At 36.8% G+C, this 21,086-nt stretch overlaps 1 protein-coding gene across 4 annotated transcripts in view; it reads left to right on the plus strand.

The window, feature by feature from the left end:
• The window catches only part of KCNQ5 (potassium voltage-gated channel subfamily Q member 5), a 573,789-nt gene that overhangs the window by 435,640 nt on the left and 117,063 nt on the right, over window positions 1-21,086 (plus strand). For all 4 annotated transcript variants that reach the window (XM_008013505.3, XM_008013506.3, XM_073006154.1 and 1 more), the window contains exons 4-5: window positions 11,663-11,838; window positions 12,102-12,227. In XM_008013505.3, coding sequence (XP_008011696.1) covers window positions 11,663-11,838; window positions 12,102-12,227 — 302 coding nt within the window. The remainder of the gene's footprint in view (window positions 1-11,662; window positions 11,839-12,101; window positions 12,228-21,086) is intronic.

Genomic DNA, 21,086 nt, shown 5'->3' on the forward strand with positions numbered 1-21,086 from the left:
GATCCTGCACTCTGCCAAAAACCCTTCCCCTGCTGCTATCATATAATACTTAGAAGGACATCCTAAAGCTATTCCCAAAGCTGTCATGATCTGACTGGAGCCCTCCCTCACTCCGCTCAAGCTAACTTGATCTCCTTGCCTTCCCTTGAACACGCTGAACACACTTCCACCTCAAGGTCTTTATATTTGTTTGCCTGGAACACTTTTTCCTTAGATAATGATCACAGTCACCCCTTCACTTCATTGGGTCTTGGCTCCTCTGAGATGCTTTCCCATTGAGACAACCTAAAATACTAAAAACAGCCCAGCACAGTGGCTCATGTCTATAATCCCAGCACTTTGGGAGGCCAAGGTGGGTGGATCACTTGAGGTCAGGAGTTCAAGACCAGCCTGGCCAACATGGTGAAACCCCATCTCTACCAAAAATACAAGATTAGCCCGGAGTGGTGGTGCACACCTGTAATCCCAGTTACTCAGGAAGCTGAGGCAGGAAAATCGCTTGAACCCAAGAGGTGGAGGTGGTAGTGAGCTGAAATCATGCCATTGCACTCCAGCCTGGGTGGCAGAGACTCCATCTCAAAAATAAAATAAAAACTAAAATATTAAAAACATGTTAATTATAAGATGTTTGCTAAATTTTACCTGAATATCAACCATTTGCAATTAGTTATATTCCCTATTCTTAATAATATTTTACTTCTTGGAATTTCACTTTAAAATAGAACACCTGCTCCTCTGTGACTCCACCCTCATCCTGCTCTGTATTTCCCCAAGGTTTTTATCACCATGTAACATTATGTTCTGTATTTGTTTATTGCTTTAACATCAGCCTACCCTAGGAGAACATAAGCTCCATGAGGGCAGAAAACTTTTCTGTTTTATTCACTACTCTATGCCTCATGCTTGGCTTATAGTAGACGTGCCACAAAAAATATTTGTTGAATGAACTAATGAATGAATGAATAAATTGCCTTAACACTTAATTTGAGAAAAGTCATATCCAAAACACTCTTTCTGATGCTTCCTCGTTCAATCGGTATCCAAAACGAAAAATGTACCACTTAGAATTTGAGAAATTCAAAGTTAGAAAGGATCCTTGACACTTGCCAGTTCAGTCCAACTATTTTAAAGGTATGGAAACCAGCCCTAAGAGATAAGTGGTGACAAAGCTAGTTAATGGTGAACAGATAATTAAACTAGGCATAGTTCAACGTTCTTTATGCTTCCATACTTTACATCTCTGTTTCTTTTGAAACTTCCTTCTGTATACATAAGCAAATATAATGGAACCAGAAAATTTCCATTCCTTCAGATTTATCTTGCTGCTCCGTTGGCAATAAAACATCTGGCACATGATATACATGGGACACTAAAAAAATTATAAATTTCTGCAGAAAAGGGCTCACATTGATAAGGCAGGCTGACCTCTCTGTCTCAATCTGCTGTCCCATTGGGACAACCTAAAATATAAAAAACATGTTAATTATAATATTTTCACTAAATTTTACCTGAATATCAACCATTTGCATGTAGTTGTATTCCGTAGTCTTGATAATACTTTGCTTCTTGGAATTTCACATGTAAGCCTTTGTTTGACTTTCTACATCCCTGTTTACTAGGCTTTCTACAAAATAAAAGCTACCAAAAGAGAAACATAGGGAAAAAAATATATAAGTGCTCTGGAAACAGAAATTAGTTTGATTTTTGGCTCCATTTATCAGCTAAATGACTTTGGATAAGATTCTTGAACTTTTTTAGTATCAAATTACTGATCTAGAAAAATGAAGGGAAAAGTATATCTATAAAACATTATTTTTTTTTAGATTGAGAGTTAACATGATACCAGGCACACTAAGGCAGACTAAAGACTTTGTATGTATTATCTAATTTAATCATCCCAATAGCCCTGTGAAAAAAAGGGATCTATTCCCTATTTATAGGTGAGGATTCCAAGACTCAGCAAAATTAATAGGCCCAAGGTCACACAACTAAGACAGGACAGAACTAGAAATACCGGGGCTGTTACACATGAAGTTTACACTCATAACCTCTGTGCCTCCTTGAAGGGCTATTATGGAGAAACAATGAAATAGAGTCTATGTACTGAGCATCCACACAGCCTCATACATCAGAGGTACTCAATAAATGTTGCCCATTTCTCTTCTGTTTTCCCACCACTGACTAAATAAATTACCTTGGCCAATGTACTAACCTTTCTAGGCCATAGCTTCTTTTTTAAATAAATTATGGTTCTCTTTTTTCTCATTACAAAAGCAATACATGGCTATTAAAGATCATTTGGACTATATATATATATATATATCACCACCTACAGATAATCACCATTAATATGCAAATATATGTATTTATAATCTGTATTTTTCTATATGCGATAAGAACACATAATCTGGCCAGGTGCAGTGACTCACACGTGTAATCCCAGCACTTTAGGAGGCCAAGGCCGGTGGATCACTTGAGATCAGGAGTTCAAGACCAGCCTGACCAACTTGGTGAAACACCGTCTATACTGAAAATACAAAAATTAGCTGGGCATGATGGCGGGTGCCTGTAATCCCATCTACTGGGGAGACTGAGGCAGGAGAATCGCTTGAATCCAGGAGGTGGAGGTTGCAGTGAGCTGAGATTGCGCCATTGCATTCCAGCCTGGGCAAAAAGAGGGAAACTCCGTCTCAAAAAAAAAAAAAAAAAAAAAAAAAAAAAAAAAAAAAAAAACCATGATCTTTTTGAGAGCAAAACTGAAATCCTGCTATCCTGCTATGTAATCAATTATTTAAATAATGTTGTTTGGAAACATTTTATCTCACAATATTCTTCTAAGACATGATGTTTTGTGGTTGTATCACATTTGTGGTAATAATAATAGTAACAATAAATTAGCTCAAATGTATTGTGTGTTAGTATTGCACTGAGATGTTTCACAGTTAACTTATTCAATTCTTACAACCCTATGACATAGGTGCCTTTATTATCTACATTTTACAGATAAAGAAACTGAGGCAGTCACTTAACCAGGTAACCCAGCTATTAAGATTCAGTCACTTAACCAGGTAACCTATCTATTAAGCAGCAGAGCCAGGATTGGAACTCAGGCACCTGAGCACCACAGCCCATGCTCTGGAAGGGATATACCATGTTGTTTTTTATTAATCCATCCTCATTAGAAATCTGGATTCATTCTCATTTTTTATACTATTACTAATAGTGTTAGGTATGAGCTGGGAGGAGAAAACAATAATAGTTTAATAAGTATGCTGATGCAAACTTTTGTTAACATCTACAATTTTATCATACATCCCTAGAGTTTAAATTCCTGAAATAATATCCATTCACATTGTTAATGGTTTTGGCAAATAATGTCAAATTGCTCCCCCAAAAAATATCATACCAATTTATTCTTACAGAAAATCTTCATCAAATAGCTTTTTTTTCTCTGCCTTGACAACATTGACAGTTCATTTTTTTTAACTTTGTCAGTTTGATAGGATAAAATGGTACCTTTCTACTGTTTTAAATTTCAAAACTAGAAATTGTAAAGAACTTCTTTCCATATATTAATTAGTCATTGTTATTTCTTCCTAGGGTAAATTTGTGTGTGTGCCTTCTGTCCAGTTTTCTACTAGCATGTTTTCTTAGTGTTTTAAGTTTATATATTAAAGATATTAATCTTTTGTTCATCATCATATATGTTGCCATTTTTTTTCCGGGTTTGTTTTTTGCATTTCAATCTGTGTAGAGTTTTTTTTTTTAATGTATGGAATTGAAAAAAACAGCAAGTAAACAGACTACTAGTATAATCATGGGTAATAAGTGTTATGACAGCAGCATACCTCAGACCTCTGGGCACAAGTGACCTTGACTGGTTGATATCTGTGCTGAGTTCCAGAAGCAAGCAGAAGTTAGCCAGGCAAAGAAGGGAGAAGGGCCTTCCAGGCAGAGCAGCAGCATTTTATAGAGCACTTTGAATGCCAGGTAGCAGAATTTGATCTTTGTTCTACATATTGGAAGACCTTTTTAAAATCACAGATGCAATCTAATCATCTTAACATTTTCACGTGGTATTAGAATACAAAGTGGTTTAGAGAAAGGAAAAACAGGAGAGTGAAAACCAGGCCATACATTGTAGGGATGACCAAGAGAGAAGCATCATAGGCCTGAACTAAGGAGGAGACAGGATAAATGGAAAGGGAAAATTAGATACGAAACATATTATGGACACAGAATCAATAAAAGTAAACCACTCAGTAGATATGAGATGAGGAAGACAATAAAGAAGGATATGTTAATCTGTAAATTTAATATGTGGTCTGTATCAGAATTTTGTTGTTTAACTTGATTCATTTATTCTGAAATTCACGTGGGAAAAATTAATATGTTTACAATAATTGATACTACTTTGAAAAGGAATAACATTAGTTAGTGTCACACTAATATAGGAATAGGCAATAAAACGTAATAGAATCCCAAAATAGGCTTCTCAATAAGTACGTGGAAACATTTGAAGAATGACAGAGTTTTTATTTAGATGGTATTGGGAAAATTGACTTTCATATGGGATACAAAGTAAGATTCGTTCTCTACTTCACCACAGAGACAAACAAAAATTCCATTAAAGCTAATGATTGAATAAGTTAGAGTAATGCTTAGTTATTATACAAATCTTCAAATTCTAGTAACTAAATAAAATAGAGGTTTACTTCTTATCTGTGTAATAGTTCAATAAAGGTGTTCTTTGTTTGGGGTTGTCGTATATGGTAAAGGCTCTGTTCCATGCAGTCGTTCAGGAACCCAGGCCGACAAAGGCACTGCCATCTTCAGCGTATGGCTTCTAAGGGCATTCTTAGTACCAAACTGCAACTGACATAGAAAAAGAGAAAGTGATAAGCCATATGTGCTTGCCCTCAACCGGAAAGTGGCATACATCATTTCCATTCATCTTTACTAACTAGAATTAGTCACCTCACCTCACCCAGAAGCAAGGGGTCCCGGGAAATGAGACCTGTGAATGGGCAGCCACTTCTTGGAGATAATGCTGTACCTTAGAAGGGAAGCACCTATCTGTGGTAGACAGCTAGCTACCTTTGCCACAAAGACTATCCTGAATAGTAAACATAAATTCATTAGCTAGGCATGTGTGTGCCAAAATAAAATACAGAAGAATATTTTTATAATCTTGGTTGGACAAAATCATTCTAGAAAACTTAACTTCTGTGACTTAAAAATGACATGAAATCCAGGAGTCTAAAACAGGAGGGGGATGGTTTTGTTTTGCTTACTGTATTTGCAAAGATTGAAGACTTATTATATCCCAGGTAATACATGAACATGCTTAGAGCCATGTCTGTCACATAGTGAACAGTAAACATTAGCTTTTACTAGTACTATTTTTATCGTTATTAACATTCCTTTTTATTAGCAAGGAGAGAGAGAAATAAGTGTTTCCATACATTGTTAGTGAGAATTGGTACCATCACTTTGAAGGCATCTTGATGTCAATCACAAATCAAAATACCCCAACAATTCAGTCTCAAGAAATTTAGCCTTAAATTCCTTATCCTAAAAATAAATGTACAGGACTATACATTTCAGCATCATTTTAATAGCAAAACTAAAAGTAACCTAAAAATTCATTAATAAGTGTCTTAGTCTATTTGTGTTATAATAAAAGAATACACAAAGCTGGGTATTCATAAAGAACGTAGGTTTATGTGACTCACAGTTCTGCAGGCTGTACAAAAAGCATGGTGCCTGCATCTGCTTCTGGTGAGAATCTCAGGCTGTCTCCACTCATGGCAGAAGGTGAAGTGGGGCCAGCATGTGCTGAAATCACATGTCGAGAGATAAAGTGCCATTTTCTTTTTAACAACACATAAGTGCCATTTTCTTTTTAACAACCAATTCTTAAGAGAACTAGTAGAGCCAGAACTCAGTCATTACTTCAAGGACAATACCAAGCCATTCATGAGGAATCCTGCCCCATGACCCAAACACTTCCCATTAGGCCTCACCTCTAACACTGGGGATCACATTTCAACATGACATTTGGAGGGTCCGATATCCAAACTATAGCATAGGTAATTGGTTAATTAAATAAATTAGTGTCCTACCTTATACATATTTGTATTGTTTTGATATTTTACTTTATAACTTTAAAATGTATATTTTATTAAAATTATTCAAAATCTAGCTTATAGTGAGGCCACTAAAATAATTCGAAGAACTGGAACAAAAAAAATGTGGGAGAGGGGGATATGAACATTAAGAACATTGTATTTATTGCACTTCTGATTATCTCAGAGAGAACAAGATGAAGTGACTTTAAAGGAAAGAGGTAAATTTATGTTAGTTATTAGGGAAAACTTTCTGAGACTCTAGAATAACTTAATTTACAAAAATTTTAAAAGCCTGAAGTCTCCAGACAGTTTCTAGAAGTCAAGATTTACCCTCTTTGTGGCTTACTTACCTCAAGAGAATTTATTTGTCCCTGTAACTACTAGTTTGAAAGTGTTCAACCATGCTTTGTTTGACCCAGATGATTTAGTTCTTTTCTTTGTGTTTTTACATTGAGCCATGTTATACTTTCTAATACATACATTATATAGTGTAATTGTAGCAACAAAACACAGTCCATCATGTTCAGATGTACAATTGGCCTTGCTTTAACCCAATCCTTGAGTTCACAATATGGAAGCTTTGAATGTGAATAATGAAGACTTTTTTGGTATTTCAGTGACTAACACCTTTTAGACAGGGTCCATGGTGATCGATTCATATTGATTTTGCTGACTAAATAATACTTGAGCAAAGTTCCAGTGGCATCTAAAAATAAGCTCTTTCACAGTCCTTATGTGTCTTAAATATCATTATAGTATTTATTTTGTTCAAATCTTTGCAGTCACCTCAAATTTCAAGAATTCATGTGTAAATCATTCTAAGTGATTCAGTAAATTTGTGAACCTATTTCCTAATACCTTGTAAACCTATATTTCACATATCTACTGGGCTGCTTATAATCAATAGCTCTTTCTTCACTACTTCCCAACTTGTTCTAATTTGTTTCCTTTGGGAGAGGTAGATTTCAAGAGTTCCAGATTACATGTTTGTTTGTTTGGTTTCTTTTTTCATGCGACTTAGAGCTCCTCCTTGTTTATTAGCAGTTCTATTTCTTTCTCTAGCCCCATTTTCTCTTGAAGCAGCCATAAAAGTACCATCTGTTTTTCAGCATCATTTTATTTCTGCTTTCTCCTCCCTGCACTTTTCTCTTCTCTGAATGCTTTATGCGATAACAATTTATTCCTGATTTATTATCCACCTGCTTTCATAGCCTCCTCCTTTCTGTTCCTCCTCCACCCCTATCCCACACTGGATGGAGTGGTATACCATAGTTCTTAAGGACATAGCTTTGGAGTCAAGTAAGGGCCAGCTCAATCACTTACACATGTTGTGCCTTAGGGACTTGACCACTATAAGCCTCAATTTCTTCATTTATAAGAAAGAGAAGGTTATAATACCATCTACTACATAGGATGGCTTGAAGAATTAAATAAAATAATATACATCAGTGTTTCTCAGCCTTGGCACTATTGACATTTGGGGCTGAGTCATTCTTTGTTCTGGAGGCTGTCCTGGGCATTGTAGGATGGTTAGCAGCAACCCTGGTCTCTACCACTAGATGATCATAGCAACTCCCTTCCCAGCTATGACAATGCAAAATGTCTCTAGACATTGCTAAATGTCCCAGGAAGGCAAAATTTTCCCCATTTGGAATCATTGCAAGATATAAAACATTTAGCACAGTGCCTGGTACACAGTAGGCACTTGATCAATAATTGTGAGGGATGGATGGTCAGAAGAATGATTGAATATTCATTTTTAATACAAGTGTCTAATGTAATTCTTGACAGTCAATTAACTACTTAATGCATAAATGGATAAACAAATGAACCTGAAGCCAGTGAGCTTCAAGGGCTATCCATAGTTTCTACCTTATACTAAAATATGTTATTTTCACTAAAAACAAGCTTCCTAAGTTTTCAAAAAATATTTTAGACAATTAACTAACTGCACAACTTAAACTACTCCCCCAATTTAATATATATGCATATACTTTAAATAATAGGGAGATTTTAAAATAAACTCTAATGGATGATAGCTATAGCAATTATGTTGCAGTAGAATTCCGTGCTAAAAATTGAAGTGATCCTTTGATTAACTTGAGTATTTTAGGCTGATATCCCAGTGAATAAGCCATTGATGTGGTAAGAGAACAAAGCTCAGGCAACTTTTAAGTGTTTTTTAATCTAATTTATCTTATATAAATATTTATTGAGTGCCTACTATATTTCAGGCACTGTTCTAGGTACTTAGGATACATTCGTGAACAAAACAATGATCCAACGCTGTGGAACCTCCATTCTATGAAATAGTGGTTCACAAAAATAATAAATACGCAAATAGAAATAAAAATAAAGATTACTTATAACTCGTAAAATACTAGCCTAGGAAATATTCTAAGTGTTACCGACAGCAAAATTCCAGTGGATGACTGTAACCCAACCAGAAACATTTTTGTAACTGCACTCACTGTTTGCCATTTGGTTGCTTAACTATGATTTCAGTTTACTGAACTCTAACTTTCTCGTCTGATCTGAATTACAATGAGGGTATTAAATCTGTGGTTACCTTTGCATATTTTAGAACTTCAGACATTTAGATTGTGATTCACTGTGTGCATAATTTTTTAAATTGTCTCAAATCAACAATCTTTCTCTTACTTTTCTAGGTTTTATTCTCTAATGAACTAACTTCATGGCATACTTTTTGTGCTGTAGTCTAATAAACTGATAGCTGAGTTTTTAAAAAAATGAATACAATATATGCTTTTTCTGCCTCACTTTTTTCATACGTAAAATGGGATCTGTGGGATACTTAACACATAAAGTTATTATAAGGATTAAATAAGGTAATGTTGATTTAAAAAAAAAACAAACCTTAGAACTAAAGAAAATGCCAAGCACAAGTGTAGTATTTTCTGCACTTCTACTAGCCATGTACTTATTTCTAGTATTTCCAATATTTTAACACAGTAAATGAGGCAGTATATCTTTTTCTTTTCTTTCTACACTTGGGAGAAAGCAGAATTACAATGAAATAAAAGCAAAATGTATATCCAATAGGGCCATATAAGTAATGTCTTTTTGTAAACCACTAGTCTCAGGAGTAAATCCCTCCACATGATGAAAACCAAGAGATGTGTTTGCACATAACTCTTTTTATAAAGTTTTTTTAATTGCAAAGACATAGTCCTTATAAACTTCCAATGTATGGAAATTAGTAATTTAGAAAGTGAAAAGCCCCTTTACACATATATTCATTCCAACTCACTACCTTTAGAGATAATTAATAGTTATAATCAGTATATAGTCTCACTTTTTTTTTTTCTTTGAGACGCAGTCTTGCTGTTATCGCTAGGCTGGAGTGCAGTGGCACGATCTTGACTCACTACAATGTCCGCCTCCTGGATTCAAGGGATTCTCATGCCTCAGCCTTCCGAGTAGCTGGGATTACAGGCACGTGCCACCACACCCAGCTGATTTTTGTATTTTTAGTAGAGACAGGGTTTCATCATGATGGCCAGGATGGTCTTGATCTCCTGACTTCATGATCCGCCCACCTCAGCCTCCCAAAGTGCTGGGATTACAGGTGTGAGCCACTGCGCCCAGCCTAGTCTCAAATTTTTTTCCTAGTCATACTAATATATATTTCTATTAAAATAAAATCACATTGTACATACCATTTTGCAACTGACCTTTATTCACTTAAAATATGTCTTTGGTGTCAGTGTCAACACATTTAGTTTCTTCTTGTTTCCAACAGCTGCCAAGAGTGGTAACTCTCTTTGCCTCTCTGGGTACTTACCCACAAAAGCACATGCATTTAGATCTGATGGGAGAAGTCCTTCAGAGCAGGCACCGGTGGCTTACACCTGTAATCTCAACTCTTTGGGAGGCCAAGGCTGGCAGATGATGTGAGCTCAGGAGTTTGAGACCAGCCTGGGCAACATGGCAAAACCCCATCTCTACAAAAAATACAAAAATTAGCCAGGTGTGTTGGTGCATGCCTGTAGTCCTAGCTCGTTGGGAGACTGAGGTGGGACACAGAGGTTGCAGTGAGCGGAGCTCATTCCACTGCACTCCAGCCTGGGTGACAGAGTGAGACCCTGTCAAAGGATAGGAAGAAGGAAGGAAGCAAAGAGGGAAGGAAGGAAGGAAGGAAGGAAGGAAGGAAGGAAGGAAGGAAGGAAGGAAGGAAGGAAGGAAGGAAGGAAGGAAGGAAGGGAGGGAGGGAGGGAGGGAGGGAGGGAGGGAGGGAGGGAGGGAGGGAGGGAGGGAGGGAGGGAGGGAGGGAAAGAAAGAAAAGAAAGAAAAGAAAAGAAAAGAAAAGGCCCTTCAGCTGAAAGTTGCACTGCCAATTCTCTCTCAAAGCACTGACCCAAAAAGGGGCACCAGCAGAGAGGCTCAGAAGATCTTCTCAGTCCACACCAGGAGACCAGACCTTTCTCAGTGCAGGGAGAAGGATGAGCTGAATGAGGAATACTCACTCATAAGGCAGTTAATCCAGAGGGTGACAGAAACATTACAAATGTGACACCCTTGAAATGGAACTCCTCTTTGGAGTGTGGAAGCCCAGTCATACACAACCCACTTGGAGCAGGAAGGAAATTGTATTTGAGGATGTTAAAGTCAAGCGAAATTTTATTAAAATTGCCTCAGGAGGCCATTCATCGCCACTTCACTTATCCCACTTCAAAGCCTACTTCCTGACACTCAGATATTTACTTGTGGAGTGATTAAGTTCTCTTTCGTCTTTCCTATGCTTTCGTTAGATGCTCTTTTTCTCTTTTTTGCTTACAAAAAGGTAGATTTTTTCAGTCAAATGTCAATATGTCAAACACCAAGTATTCATTCCCTTGCAATGCACAGTGTTTATACTTACATACCCTATTATAACAAATGTAATATTATTTAATTATGCAGCAAACTTACACATAATTGGTGAACCAGGTCTAAAGAATATTCTATACAGGAAGCATAGAGTATTCAGCTTAGTTGAGGCCTTTGTTAATATGCAAAGTTGCAGGTGCCACATTAGGGAATTTTGGGGAAAAGGAAATGCAAACTTATTTGGCAGGAAAACAAGAGAAATGATTATATCTTATGGCACTTTTATGGCTGGACACATTTAGATGCCTCTGTCACACCACCCAGAAGCCGTGGTGTTGGGGGCTGAGGCAGGAGCTCCTTTTGCCACAGGAAAAAGGATGAAACCAGAGACATTGTGAAAGGTTGCCCCAAAGTCTTAAGGTTCCCTGAAACCTTAGGTTTTTTGAACCCATTGTCCAACCTGTTGAAAGTTAAATAATACGTTGTTCAAAATTGCATAGGTAAAGCACAGAATGGCCAAAGGGTCAGAAACTACAGCAACAGGTAGGTCCCATTCTCTGCCTTTTCACTCTGCAGCTGGGGATCAAGATCTGTTTATTTGTGCCTTAAATAGGTCAAAGTGAACTTTTTGAAAATATTGTTTTGGTAAATAAAAATTCCTGGTCGTGCTAATTATGGCTGTTTTGACCTGTTTCTTTCAGATACCATTGTTCTTATCGCTTCAATAGCAGTTGTTTCTGCAAAAACTCAGGGTAATATTTTTGCCACGTCTGCACTCAGAAGTCTCCGTTTCCTACAGATCCTCCGCATGGTGCGTATGGACCGAAGGGGAGGCACTTGGAAGTTACTGGGTTCGGTGGTTTATGCTCACAGCAAGGTAAGATTTGCTCTCTGAGTCTAAAAAACAATTTTTGAAACTTTTTCATTGATTGCTGTAATATTTAATAAACCTATCACAAGCAAACTTAGTCATTGCAGAAATTGGTTAAAACAATTTTGGGACATGATGTGCAATGGATTATTTAAGAGCCATCATAAACATCCAAGAAGTAGTAAAGTGAATAGAATCATCATAGAATTATTTTTTCCTTTTTCAAAGATTTCCCACCTCTAAAAATCTTTCATTCCTTTTATACCTAGGAATTAATCACAGCTTGGTACATAGGATTTTTGGTTCTTATTTTTTCATCTTTCCTTGTCTATCTGGTGGAAAAGGATGCCAATAAAGAGTTTTCTACCTATGCAGATGCTCTCTGGTGGGGCACAGTAAGTATACAAATATGTTTTTATTTATTGCATGTTGTGAAATGTTTTTTTTAATACAATGTAATGGTTCCTATGGATGGTCGCAATAAAAATATCCACTTGCAAAAGAGTTATACGGAAAATACATCCTACTTACTATTGTCTAAAGGCTTTCCACATCTTTCTGGGCCAACTAAGTTATCTTGTAAACCAACATTAATATTTCTTGAGTGTTAGATGGTTGCCAAAATTAAAAATACATAAAATATATAAATATATATCATTTTTTAAATGGTGATTAAAAACATTGATAGTTTATCTGTTTTAACTTTGTGGAGCACAAATTTAAATTATCAACTGTTGCATTGATTTTCCACTCTTTAAAAGTTTATCCGGGGTTAAAAAATGAATGAAAGCTGTGAATAAAATTACAGCACAAAGAAATGAAAAAGAAGACTGGTAACCATCTGTGAGATCAGAGATTATAGTCACCTAATTTCAAAACTTTCCTCTTAAAACCTACTTTTTCTTTAAATTGTTATTAAAGGATAATTTTCCAAATAAATAAAGTAAAATCATGATTCTCACAAAGATAGAAAATGAACACATGCTAAACATTCATTTAACTCATTTTTGAAATGTAAGTCATTATTAATGAAGAAACCAGTAAGATGTTAAAACCAGTTCAAAGCACTATCCAAAGAACAGAAACATTTAAAGATCAGGAATACTGAAATCAATGTGCAAATAGAGGCAAAACTGGCTCCTTCCGTAGTGTGGGAGGGAAGTCAGTTCAACCTCCACTAGGCAGAATTTATTTACATGTCCATAGGCAAGAATTATTTCGCATTGCTACCAGTTATCAACAACTTACAGAGTTGTAAAATAGCTCAAAGACTGTGAAAAGAGCAGAGCCCCGTAAAATCAGAATCCAAAAACCTGGAAGGGTGTACTCTGAACAACGCATAGTTTTCCACTGAAGCGAAAATTTTCCCTGCATTGTAAAGAATTTATAAAACAGTCATTGGAACTTGTGCCCTAATAAGAATGTCATGGGATATAGGAGTGACATAAAAAGAAATGTGTAAATTATACATTTACTTTTATTTTATTCCTTTAATGTATTCCAAAGGGGAGTTATATGAAAATAATTATAGCCAAGCATGGTGGCTCACGCCTGTAATTCAAGCACTTTGGGAGGCCAAAGCAGGCCAATTGCTTGAGCTCAGGCGTTTGAGACCAGCCTGGGCAACATGCCAAGACCCCATCTCTACATAAAATACAAAAATTAGCCAGGTGTGGTGGCACGCTCCTGTAGTCCCAGCTGCTTGGGAGGCTGAGGTGAAAGGATCATTTGAACCTGGGAGGTAGATTATAAATGCTTATCTAAAGAATGTCCATAACATTTTGGTCCAAAAAAATCCTTAAGTTCTCTTTTAAACCACCTTTAGTATTTCTTGAGTTCTAGATTGTTGCCAAAATAAAAATATATCATTTTCTTAAGCTGTGATTTAAACAATGATAAGCTTTTTGTTTGTTTAGTGAAGCACAGATTTAAGTTACCAATTCTTGCATTGTTCCACTACTCATCAAAAGCTCATCAGCAAGACCCAGAGCACTTGTCAGAGATGAGGAAAATTTGTTAGGGCTGTATTAAGCAGAACTTGTTGTATTTGTTGATTGCACAGCAGCAACAAAATGAATAAAAATCAGAAATACATTCACCTAAAGAGTTGAATTTTTTTCTTAGGTTATCTGAGTAAATGTCTACAAGATTATGCCATTGGTTTCAAAGGATTCTGTTGGTTTAATAATGTGGTTTCCGGCTGCTCTTCGCTATTCACAAGCAATAATGGGCATTTTGAAAGAAGAGTGGAAACTTGAAAGAGAGCAGTCATCTGACATTCTTAAAATACTTTTTATATGTAGAGAGCAAATGAAAATCTGTGACTCATGATGGGATAAACTGTAAACTGAGAAAACAGGAGGCTTTTCTTGCCAGTAAGGGGAAGACAGTTTATCATCCCAGCCTTCAAAGCAATGGTTTGAATTCAAGTTTAATTTTGCTTCTCTTGGATAATTCTAATATATTTAACTTACTGAGGCACCCAGGTGCCCCTTTTCCCATTGAGATGCAGTTGTTGGTGAGTTTAGCCTGGCAGCTTATTATCCTTCTTTTTATTAGTCTTCCTTTTCTCCTTATTACGAAAAAGAATTGCTGTATTGTGTGTTAAACAGTGTGTGGGAAACTCTTAATATACCTCTCAGTTAGTCACCAGTTTGTTTCTTTTGCCAGAATAACCTACACAGCAAGTTTTCAAAGGTCATTTCTGTGACTTTCGGGGGAAGAAACATTTTCATTGATTTCCCTTTCAGTTGTGCTAATTTGACTGACATTTAACCTGTACTTAACAGGTTTCTGAATGACCTAATTATGTTTCTATTTTTTAAAAAAATCTAGTCTTGAATATGAGAGTAAAAATCTTATAAGATGTCAAACTTCGAAGAATTTTTTAAGGCCTTATTGGTCCATGGCAGGTTTGTTGATATTAATGGACTCATTAATGAAATTGTCTGAAACCTAAAAAGACAGAAAAAGCAAACAAGAGAGCTCATTGTTTCTATTCATTTTAAGAAGAACATATTCTAGATTCCTAGTGGGAAATAAAATAAATTTAGACTATTATACCTTTTATTTATACATTAATCAAGACCTTAGTTTTGATTAATTTGGTTTGAAAATTATGGCTGGGTATTTCTGAGTTAAAATTGCCCATGCTGCACTTAATGGAAACCTTAATAACTATTATCCAGAATAAATAAGGAAATGACAGCATCCTAAGTGAGAGTATTTCTAAATGTTACACTGTGATGAAAAAAGGAAATCCCCTATATTAAAAGAGCCCACAGTTCAACATTAAGTATCAAAATATAGGTTTTGTTCTACAGATATGCTGCGCCAGTGAATTTTCAATACTCACTATGGAACTGCTTTGGTTAAGATAGTGAGATCTGTCCCCTAGATCAACTTTTGGAGGGCTATCATGGTGGGATCAGTGCTGCTCCAAGCCAGTAACAATTCAAAGAACTGTGATCCCTGAAAGCAGTTTCATATTAGTGAAACTAGCTCATTGAGTAAGTGAAATAGATATAAAAGACCTGGTACCAAGAACATAGCAAGTGCCCAATCAAATATGATAGCTGCTATTTGTGTAGACATCGTTGCTGTGGAAGTTAAATGAAAGCACCTTTAATACAAAAGGAAGAAAAAAAAACCTATGTGTTTTGATGCAGACCCACAGTTTGAACATAGAAGAGGCTTGGGAATTGGAGGTTGTGATGAAAAGATATCCTGGGTTCTGATGTGGCGACTAAAGTTGCATTGATGGCAGAAAATGGAAAAGGGAAGTAGCTCCAGTAGCTGAGGCACTGGGAGCTACTGGAAGAGGGGATCTTCTGATTGCTGGTGGAGCTCCATTTATTTTTGTTTTCTATTGTTATTGTTCTCATTTTTGGTTGTTCCAGATTTCTTCTGAAATAATTTAAGAGTGGGTTTCCCTGGAGTTATTTTCTGTTATTAAATCCTTCCTGTTATTATGTTTCTCCTTTTGATCTGCTTTAGATTTATTCTGAAATAACTTCAGATCCGGTTTTCCTGAAGTAGTTTTTCCTGATAATAACCTCTTCTTGAAGGCCAGTTTGTCCTCCTTCTATTTACTGCTGTTACTGTGATGAAGATAGCGTTGTGGGGTTTTATTTTTAAAAGATGCATACAGCAGTAGATAGTATAAATCTACTCTTGAGTAAGCATCTGAATACAGACTTCACCTAAGACCCTGTGCTTGAAGTGAGTATTTCAGGGATGTAGAAAATTTTTATGTCAGCCAGAGTTAGTCTGAGAATTCATGCAGAAAAATCTTACAGTCTTTCTAGAAGCAAACCATATGGATGGTTCTATGTATATAGTATACTGTGCCCTCAACATGTACATCCCAAATATATGCCTTGAGTTTCATCCTCCTGTAAAATCTAAGAGTAAGAAATTGTGTAAATTTTTGAAATAAACACGGATACTCTTGTCCTGATAGTACCAGGACCCTTCAGAGAATCAACCCTTCTTACATTGGGTTTACCATTACAAAACGTTTCTACAACATCATCTAAGCTGATGTTTCCTGAATTAATGCTGGCATGTTAAAGTTAAAATTACTTCTTGCTACCAATGCATTATCTGATGGTATCAAAACTTTACTTGGCCGTGAAAGGAACAACACACTAGCTCCTAACTATTCAAGATTATTATCAGTTACCAAGCAAAAATGGAGACACACATACCCCAGCCTCTACCCACCAAAACATTCAAACTATTATAAGCATCTACAAGTTCCATGCCAACCTACTGGCATGGATTTGTGAAGTAGATTGTCATACGCCTCTTTGGGGGAACTCTTTCTTAATGAGAATCTAAAGTAGCATTGATGACAGAGTATTTCTTCAATGATGTTATCTCACACATGCCTCTGGGCACTTTTTATCAGTTATTATTATTCTATCAGTATTGAGCACATGCTGTTTTGTAAAGAATAGAAAAATTGGAGTCAAGAGACCTGGGTTCTGGCCCTAACATTATGATTTCATGGAGGTGTGTTATTAAGCAGTCATTAACATCTCTGTAAAATTGAGATATCCCCCAAACACAAAGTTGCTATCTGTATAAAATGAGACTAGGACATGTAGATGTGCTTTATCAAGCACTAGGTAAATGGTAGTCATTACTGTTGTTACACCACCGTCCGAAAAAACAAGATGGAATGCTAGTGCCGAGCTACCTGCCACAGCAGAACCCAAATTTTATGATGCCATCACCGCGGAAGATTCTGTTTGAAGATGTACCTACTAGTTCTGACCTACTAGTTCAAGGCAACTAAATTTCAAAATTGACTGCACAATTTCTATGACCACCTACTATCTGATACTAGGTGAATCACCTTTCCTTAAAAGACTCCTTTATGGGCTGGGCACTGTGGCTCACGCCAGTAATCCCAGCACTTTGGGAGGCTGAGGCAAGTGGATCACTTGAGGTCAAGAGTTGGAGGCCAACCTGGCCAGGGTGGTGAAACCCCGTCTCTACTAAAAATACAAAAATTAGTTGGGCATGGTGGCATGTATATAGTATACATGCCTTACATTGGGTTTACCATTACAAAATGTTTCTACAACATCATCTAAGCTGATGTTTCCTGAATTAATGCTGGCACATTAAAGTTAATAATTAATTCTTACTGCCAATGTATTATGGCAAAGCAACCAAGTAGCCATCACAGAAGTTTCAAGTAAGTAGTTCCAGCTACTTGGGAGGCTGAGGCAGGAGAATTGCTTGAATCAGGGAGGCGGAGGTTGCAGTGAGCCAAGATCATGCCACTGCACTCCAGCCTGGATGATAGAGTGAGACCTTGCCTCAAAAAAAAAAAAAAAAAAATTCCCTTATAGAGAATTATACCGTGCCATGGAAATCTACCAACAGTATATTGTTCACATGAACACATTAGCTATAAACTAATGTACATAGGTATACTAGAAACATAATTGTATCTTCAAAATCAGGTCAATAAACATTTGTTGATTTGTTGCCTGAAAGAAAGAAGGATTTAAATCTCCTGATTTGGAATTCATCGTGCTATTGAAAAGAAAAAAACACTTTAGCCTAACCAGTGTCTTAAATTATAATTTGACCATAGCCTCAGCCATCTCATTTAAAAAAAAAAAAATCAAGAAAGTCTGGACCAGAGTTTTCATTTGTTTTTCAGTATTATTTCTGAGGAAGAATTCTTGAATGCTAAACACAGAAAGGTGCCCCCACTCCACCTCAGATTTTGCTAACATAATTACAACTTTATGCCAACATTTCCAACCCACAGATTTTCAGAACGTATTTTCTTTCACCTGCGTGACTGTATTTGAGCATAGGAAACATAAAGGCCAAAATATATCTAAGCTGTTTCTATCTGCAAGACACGTTCAAGTAAATGGTCCAACTGAAGAGATGGCACAAAATACCAGGGATTCCTGAGGCCAGCTGTGGGGAGGTAGCAGGGCAAAGCAGGCCATCCCTGCCCAGAGCCTCATCCATCTTGTTACCCTGCAGCCTGAAAAGGCAGCTGCCAGCTTCTACTCAGGTCAAGAATTGTGGCAAGAAATGGCAGCTTATCACTTAAGGAGAAGACTACTCTGCCTAGAACTTTACTGAAAGAGATGGTGGGCATTTTTGTCACTTAAAATTTATTTTTTAATTTTAAAAAGTAAATTCAAAACTTCATGACCTTACCTATGACATTATAAAGATCATACTCAAAAGTCATGAGTATGAGTCACAGATTTTTGTAATAAAAATGTAATCTATCCAGTGCATGTTCACCAGCATATCTCTTACAAGCTCTGGAATGAGGCAAAAAATGGAATTATGTCCAATATCGCGACGTAAAGGTCCATCTCTCCTATTCTCCTGCTTCTTATCTCTTACACACACGTATATGTAAGCAAAATGTCACGCTTACGTGTGTGGGAAATCAAAGCTCACAAAACACTATTTAGTTTACTCGCCCACTTATGTAAATATTGTATTTGTTTTAGAATAGAGTAGAAGCTCTCAGAACTTATTTCCTCTTCACTGACTGGCCAGATTAACCAACACTCCTAACTCCCACAAAACATACTGAGGCTTGCAGAGCACGAAATGATCTTTAGTATCCACAGAATTCTGTTCTTAACATTGTTTGAATGCTTGCAAAGAGTCAGCATGTTCATTACCATACTTTTTTTCTTTTTTTTTTTTTTTTGAGACAGGGTCTCACTTTGTCACACAGGTTGCAGTGCATTGGTGCAATTATGGCTCGCTACAGCCTCAACCTCCCAGGTCCAAGCAGCCCTCCCGCCTCAGCCTCCTGAGTATCTGGGACCCCAGGCACGTACCACCATGCCCAGCTAATTTTTTACTAATTTTTTGAAGAAAGGGGGTCTCACCATGTTGCCCAGGCTGGTCTCAAACTCCTGGGTTCAAGCAGTCTGCCTGCCTTGGCCTCCCAAAGTGCTGGGATTACAGGCGTGAGCCACTGCACCCATCCCATTCCCAAACCTTTTTATGCCAGTTGTATTTGTAATTATAATGGCATGGTTTAATTTTATATTATTGCATAAACTGATGACATATGGTACAGAAAGAAAGATGGATGGTTTATGAAAATAGAATGCTTTAGAAAAGCTTGATAAATGCAAAATATAAATATACTAAAATACTAAAAATACTTTAAAATCAGGGGTGAACACACAACTATGTGGGGGAAAAAATCTTAAATATCTAGGACTCTGTCCTCAGATAGCTCCCACAAAAGTTGAGTTTATGCACCACTAAAAAAAAAAAATGTAATTTTAAAAAATACTAAAATTAAGGAAAGTAAATGATGCATTATGAGTGAGATTTATGCAAAAAAGATAAGGCAGAACCCCAATTGCAGAACACATTCTTCATCAAGAATATTACATTTATGTGCTTTAGGCTAAAATAAAATATGCAACACGTAAGTCTCTTTGTGATTATCTGCATTAGTCAAATTTCTGACTAAGCAACCAAGTAGCCATCATAGACGTTCCAATTAAGAAGACTTCTGTGTATTCTCATGCATTAATATATAATATCAAAAAATTATCTCACCCACAGAGAATAACAAGCCTCTCTCATAAGAACATTTATTTTACATTGATTCAACTGCTTTATGGTTCTACTAATTCCCTTGCAACGCATTTGCTATGCAGAGTAAAAGTCTGATGGATTGTGATTCACTTTTAACACTGTATATATTAGAAGAGAATTAAATGCTTTGACTCAGGAAGTATCAAAAATATATTAGTACAAAAAGAACCCATTAACCGACCACACTTTAGTTCTTTCTGTCATCCCAAACCCACCCAATCCCTGTCATCCCCACCCACCCAGCCCATATGTAGTCGTGAAGCACCCTCATGGTTCACCCAAGATGAACAGAGTCACTGAGTTTGATTCCAGCACCATCACCCATGGGGCTCATCCCTTGTACCCTAATGCCATATGCACATGTAGAACTGGCAGAGAATTACACAACAAAGGGAGTGGAGTGTGATGGATGTATCTTCAAAGGAGCAACTAAATTATTTATTTAATGTTGGATTCCCAGTCTAAAGATAGTATAAAAAGAGTGTCTTACTTATTTGTTTTCCATTATAGCAGTAATCCATTTTTTCCAAAATCAGCTCTGGCTCTTTAAGTTCATTCGGCCCACATTACTGTGTTAACTGTATACCGTAAGTAATAATAGCCACCTGCCCTTCTGCCTGGGAGTCACTGAGGTACACAGTTTGTAAGCATCTGCAATACAGAGATGATGAGATACAATCAAATAAGTCATCTTTCCATGCCGTGCCATCAGGATGCTGCTGGGTTCTTGAAGATCTGTGAGGAGTGTTTCTAGAAAACGGACTGACTGCCTCATCACCCAATTCAATTGTGAAGTCTAGGTGTGATTTCCGCCAAGCCCCTAAAGATCACATATGCAGCCTCTCCAGGTTCTCTGAAATATGCTGCTATTCCAGAATCTCCCCAGTTACTCTGAAGAACTGGTGCTTTTGGGTTCTTGTGTGGGCCTACCTTTCTCTGACCCTGAACCTAAATGAAACTAATCATTACTGGGTTCTACCAGTGAAAAGAGTCACAACATTTTTGGAAGGCAGAAAGAGGTTTGTTATTTAGCACAAGCATGGGAGAATAAGCACCAAGAGGGCTTCTGCTACTCAGTTCATGTACAAAGGATCAGCTGATAAACATTAGCAGGGCCTCCCAAGTGCTAGGAA

The sequence above is a fragment of the Chlorocebus sabaeus genome, chromosome 17 (assembly GCF_047675955.1).
Source record: "Chlorocebus sabaeus isolate Y175 chromosome 17, mChlSab1.0.hap1, whole genome shotgun sequence".
NCBI lineage: Eukaryota > Metazoa > Chordata > Mammalia > Primates > Cercopithecidae > Chlorocebus > Chlorocebus sabaeus.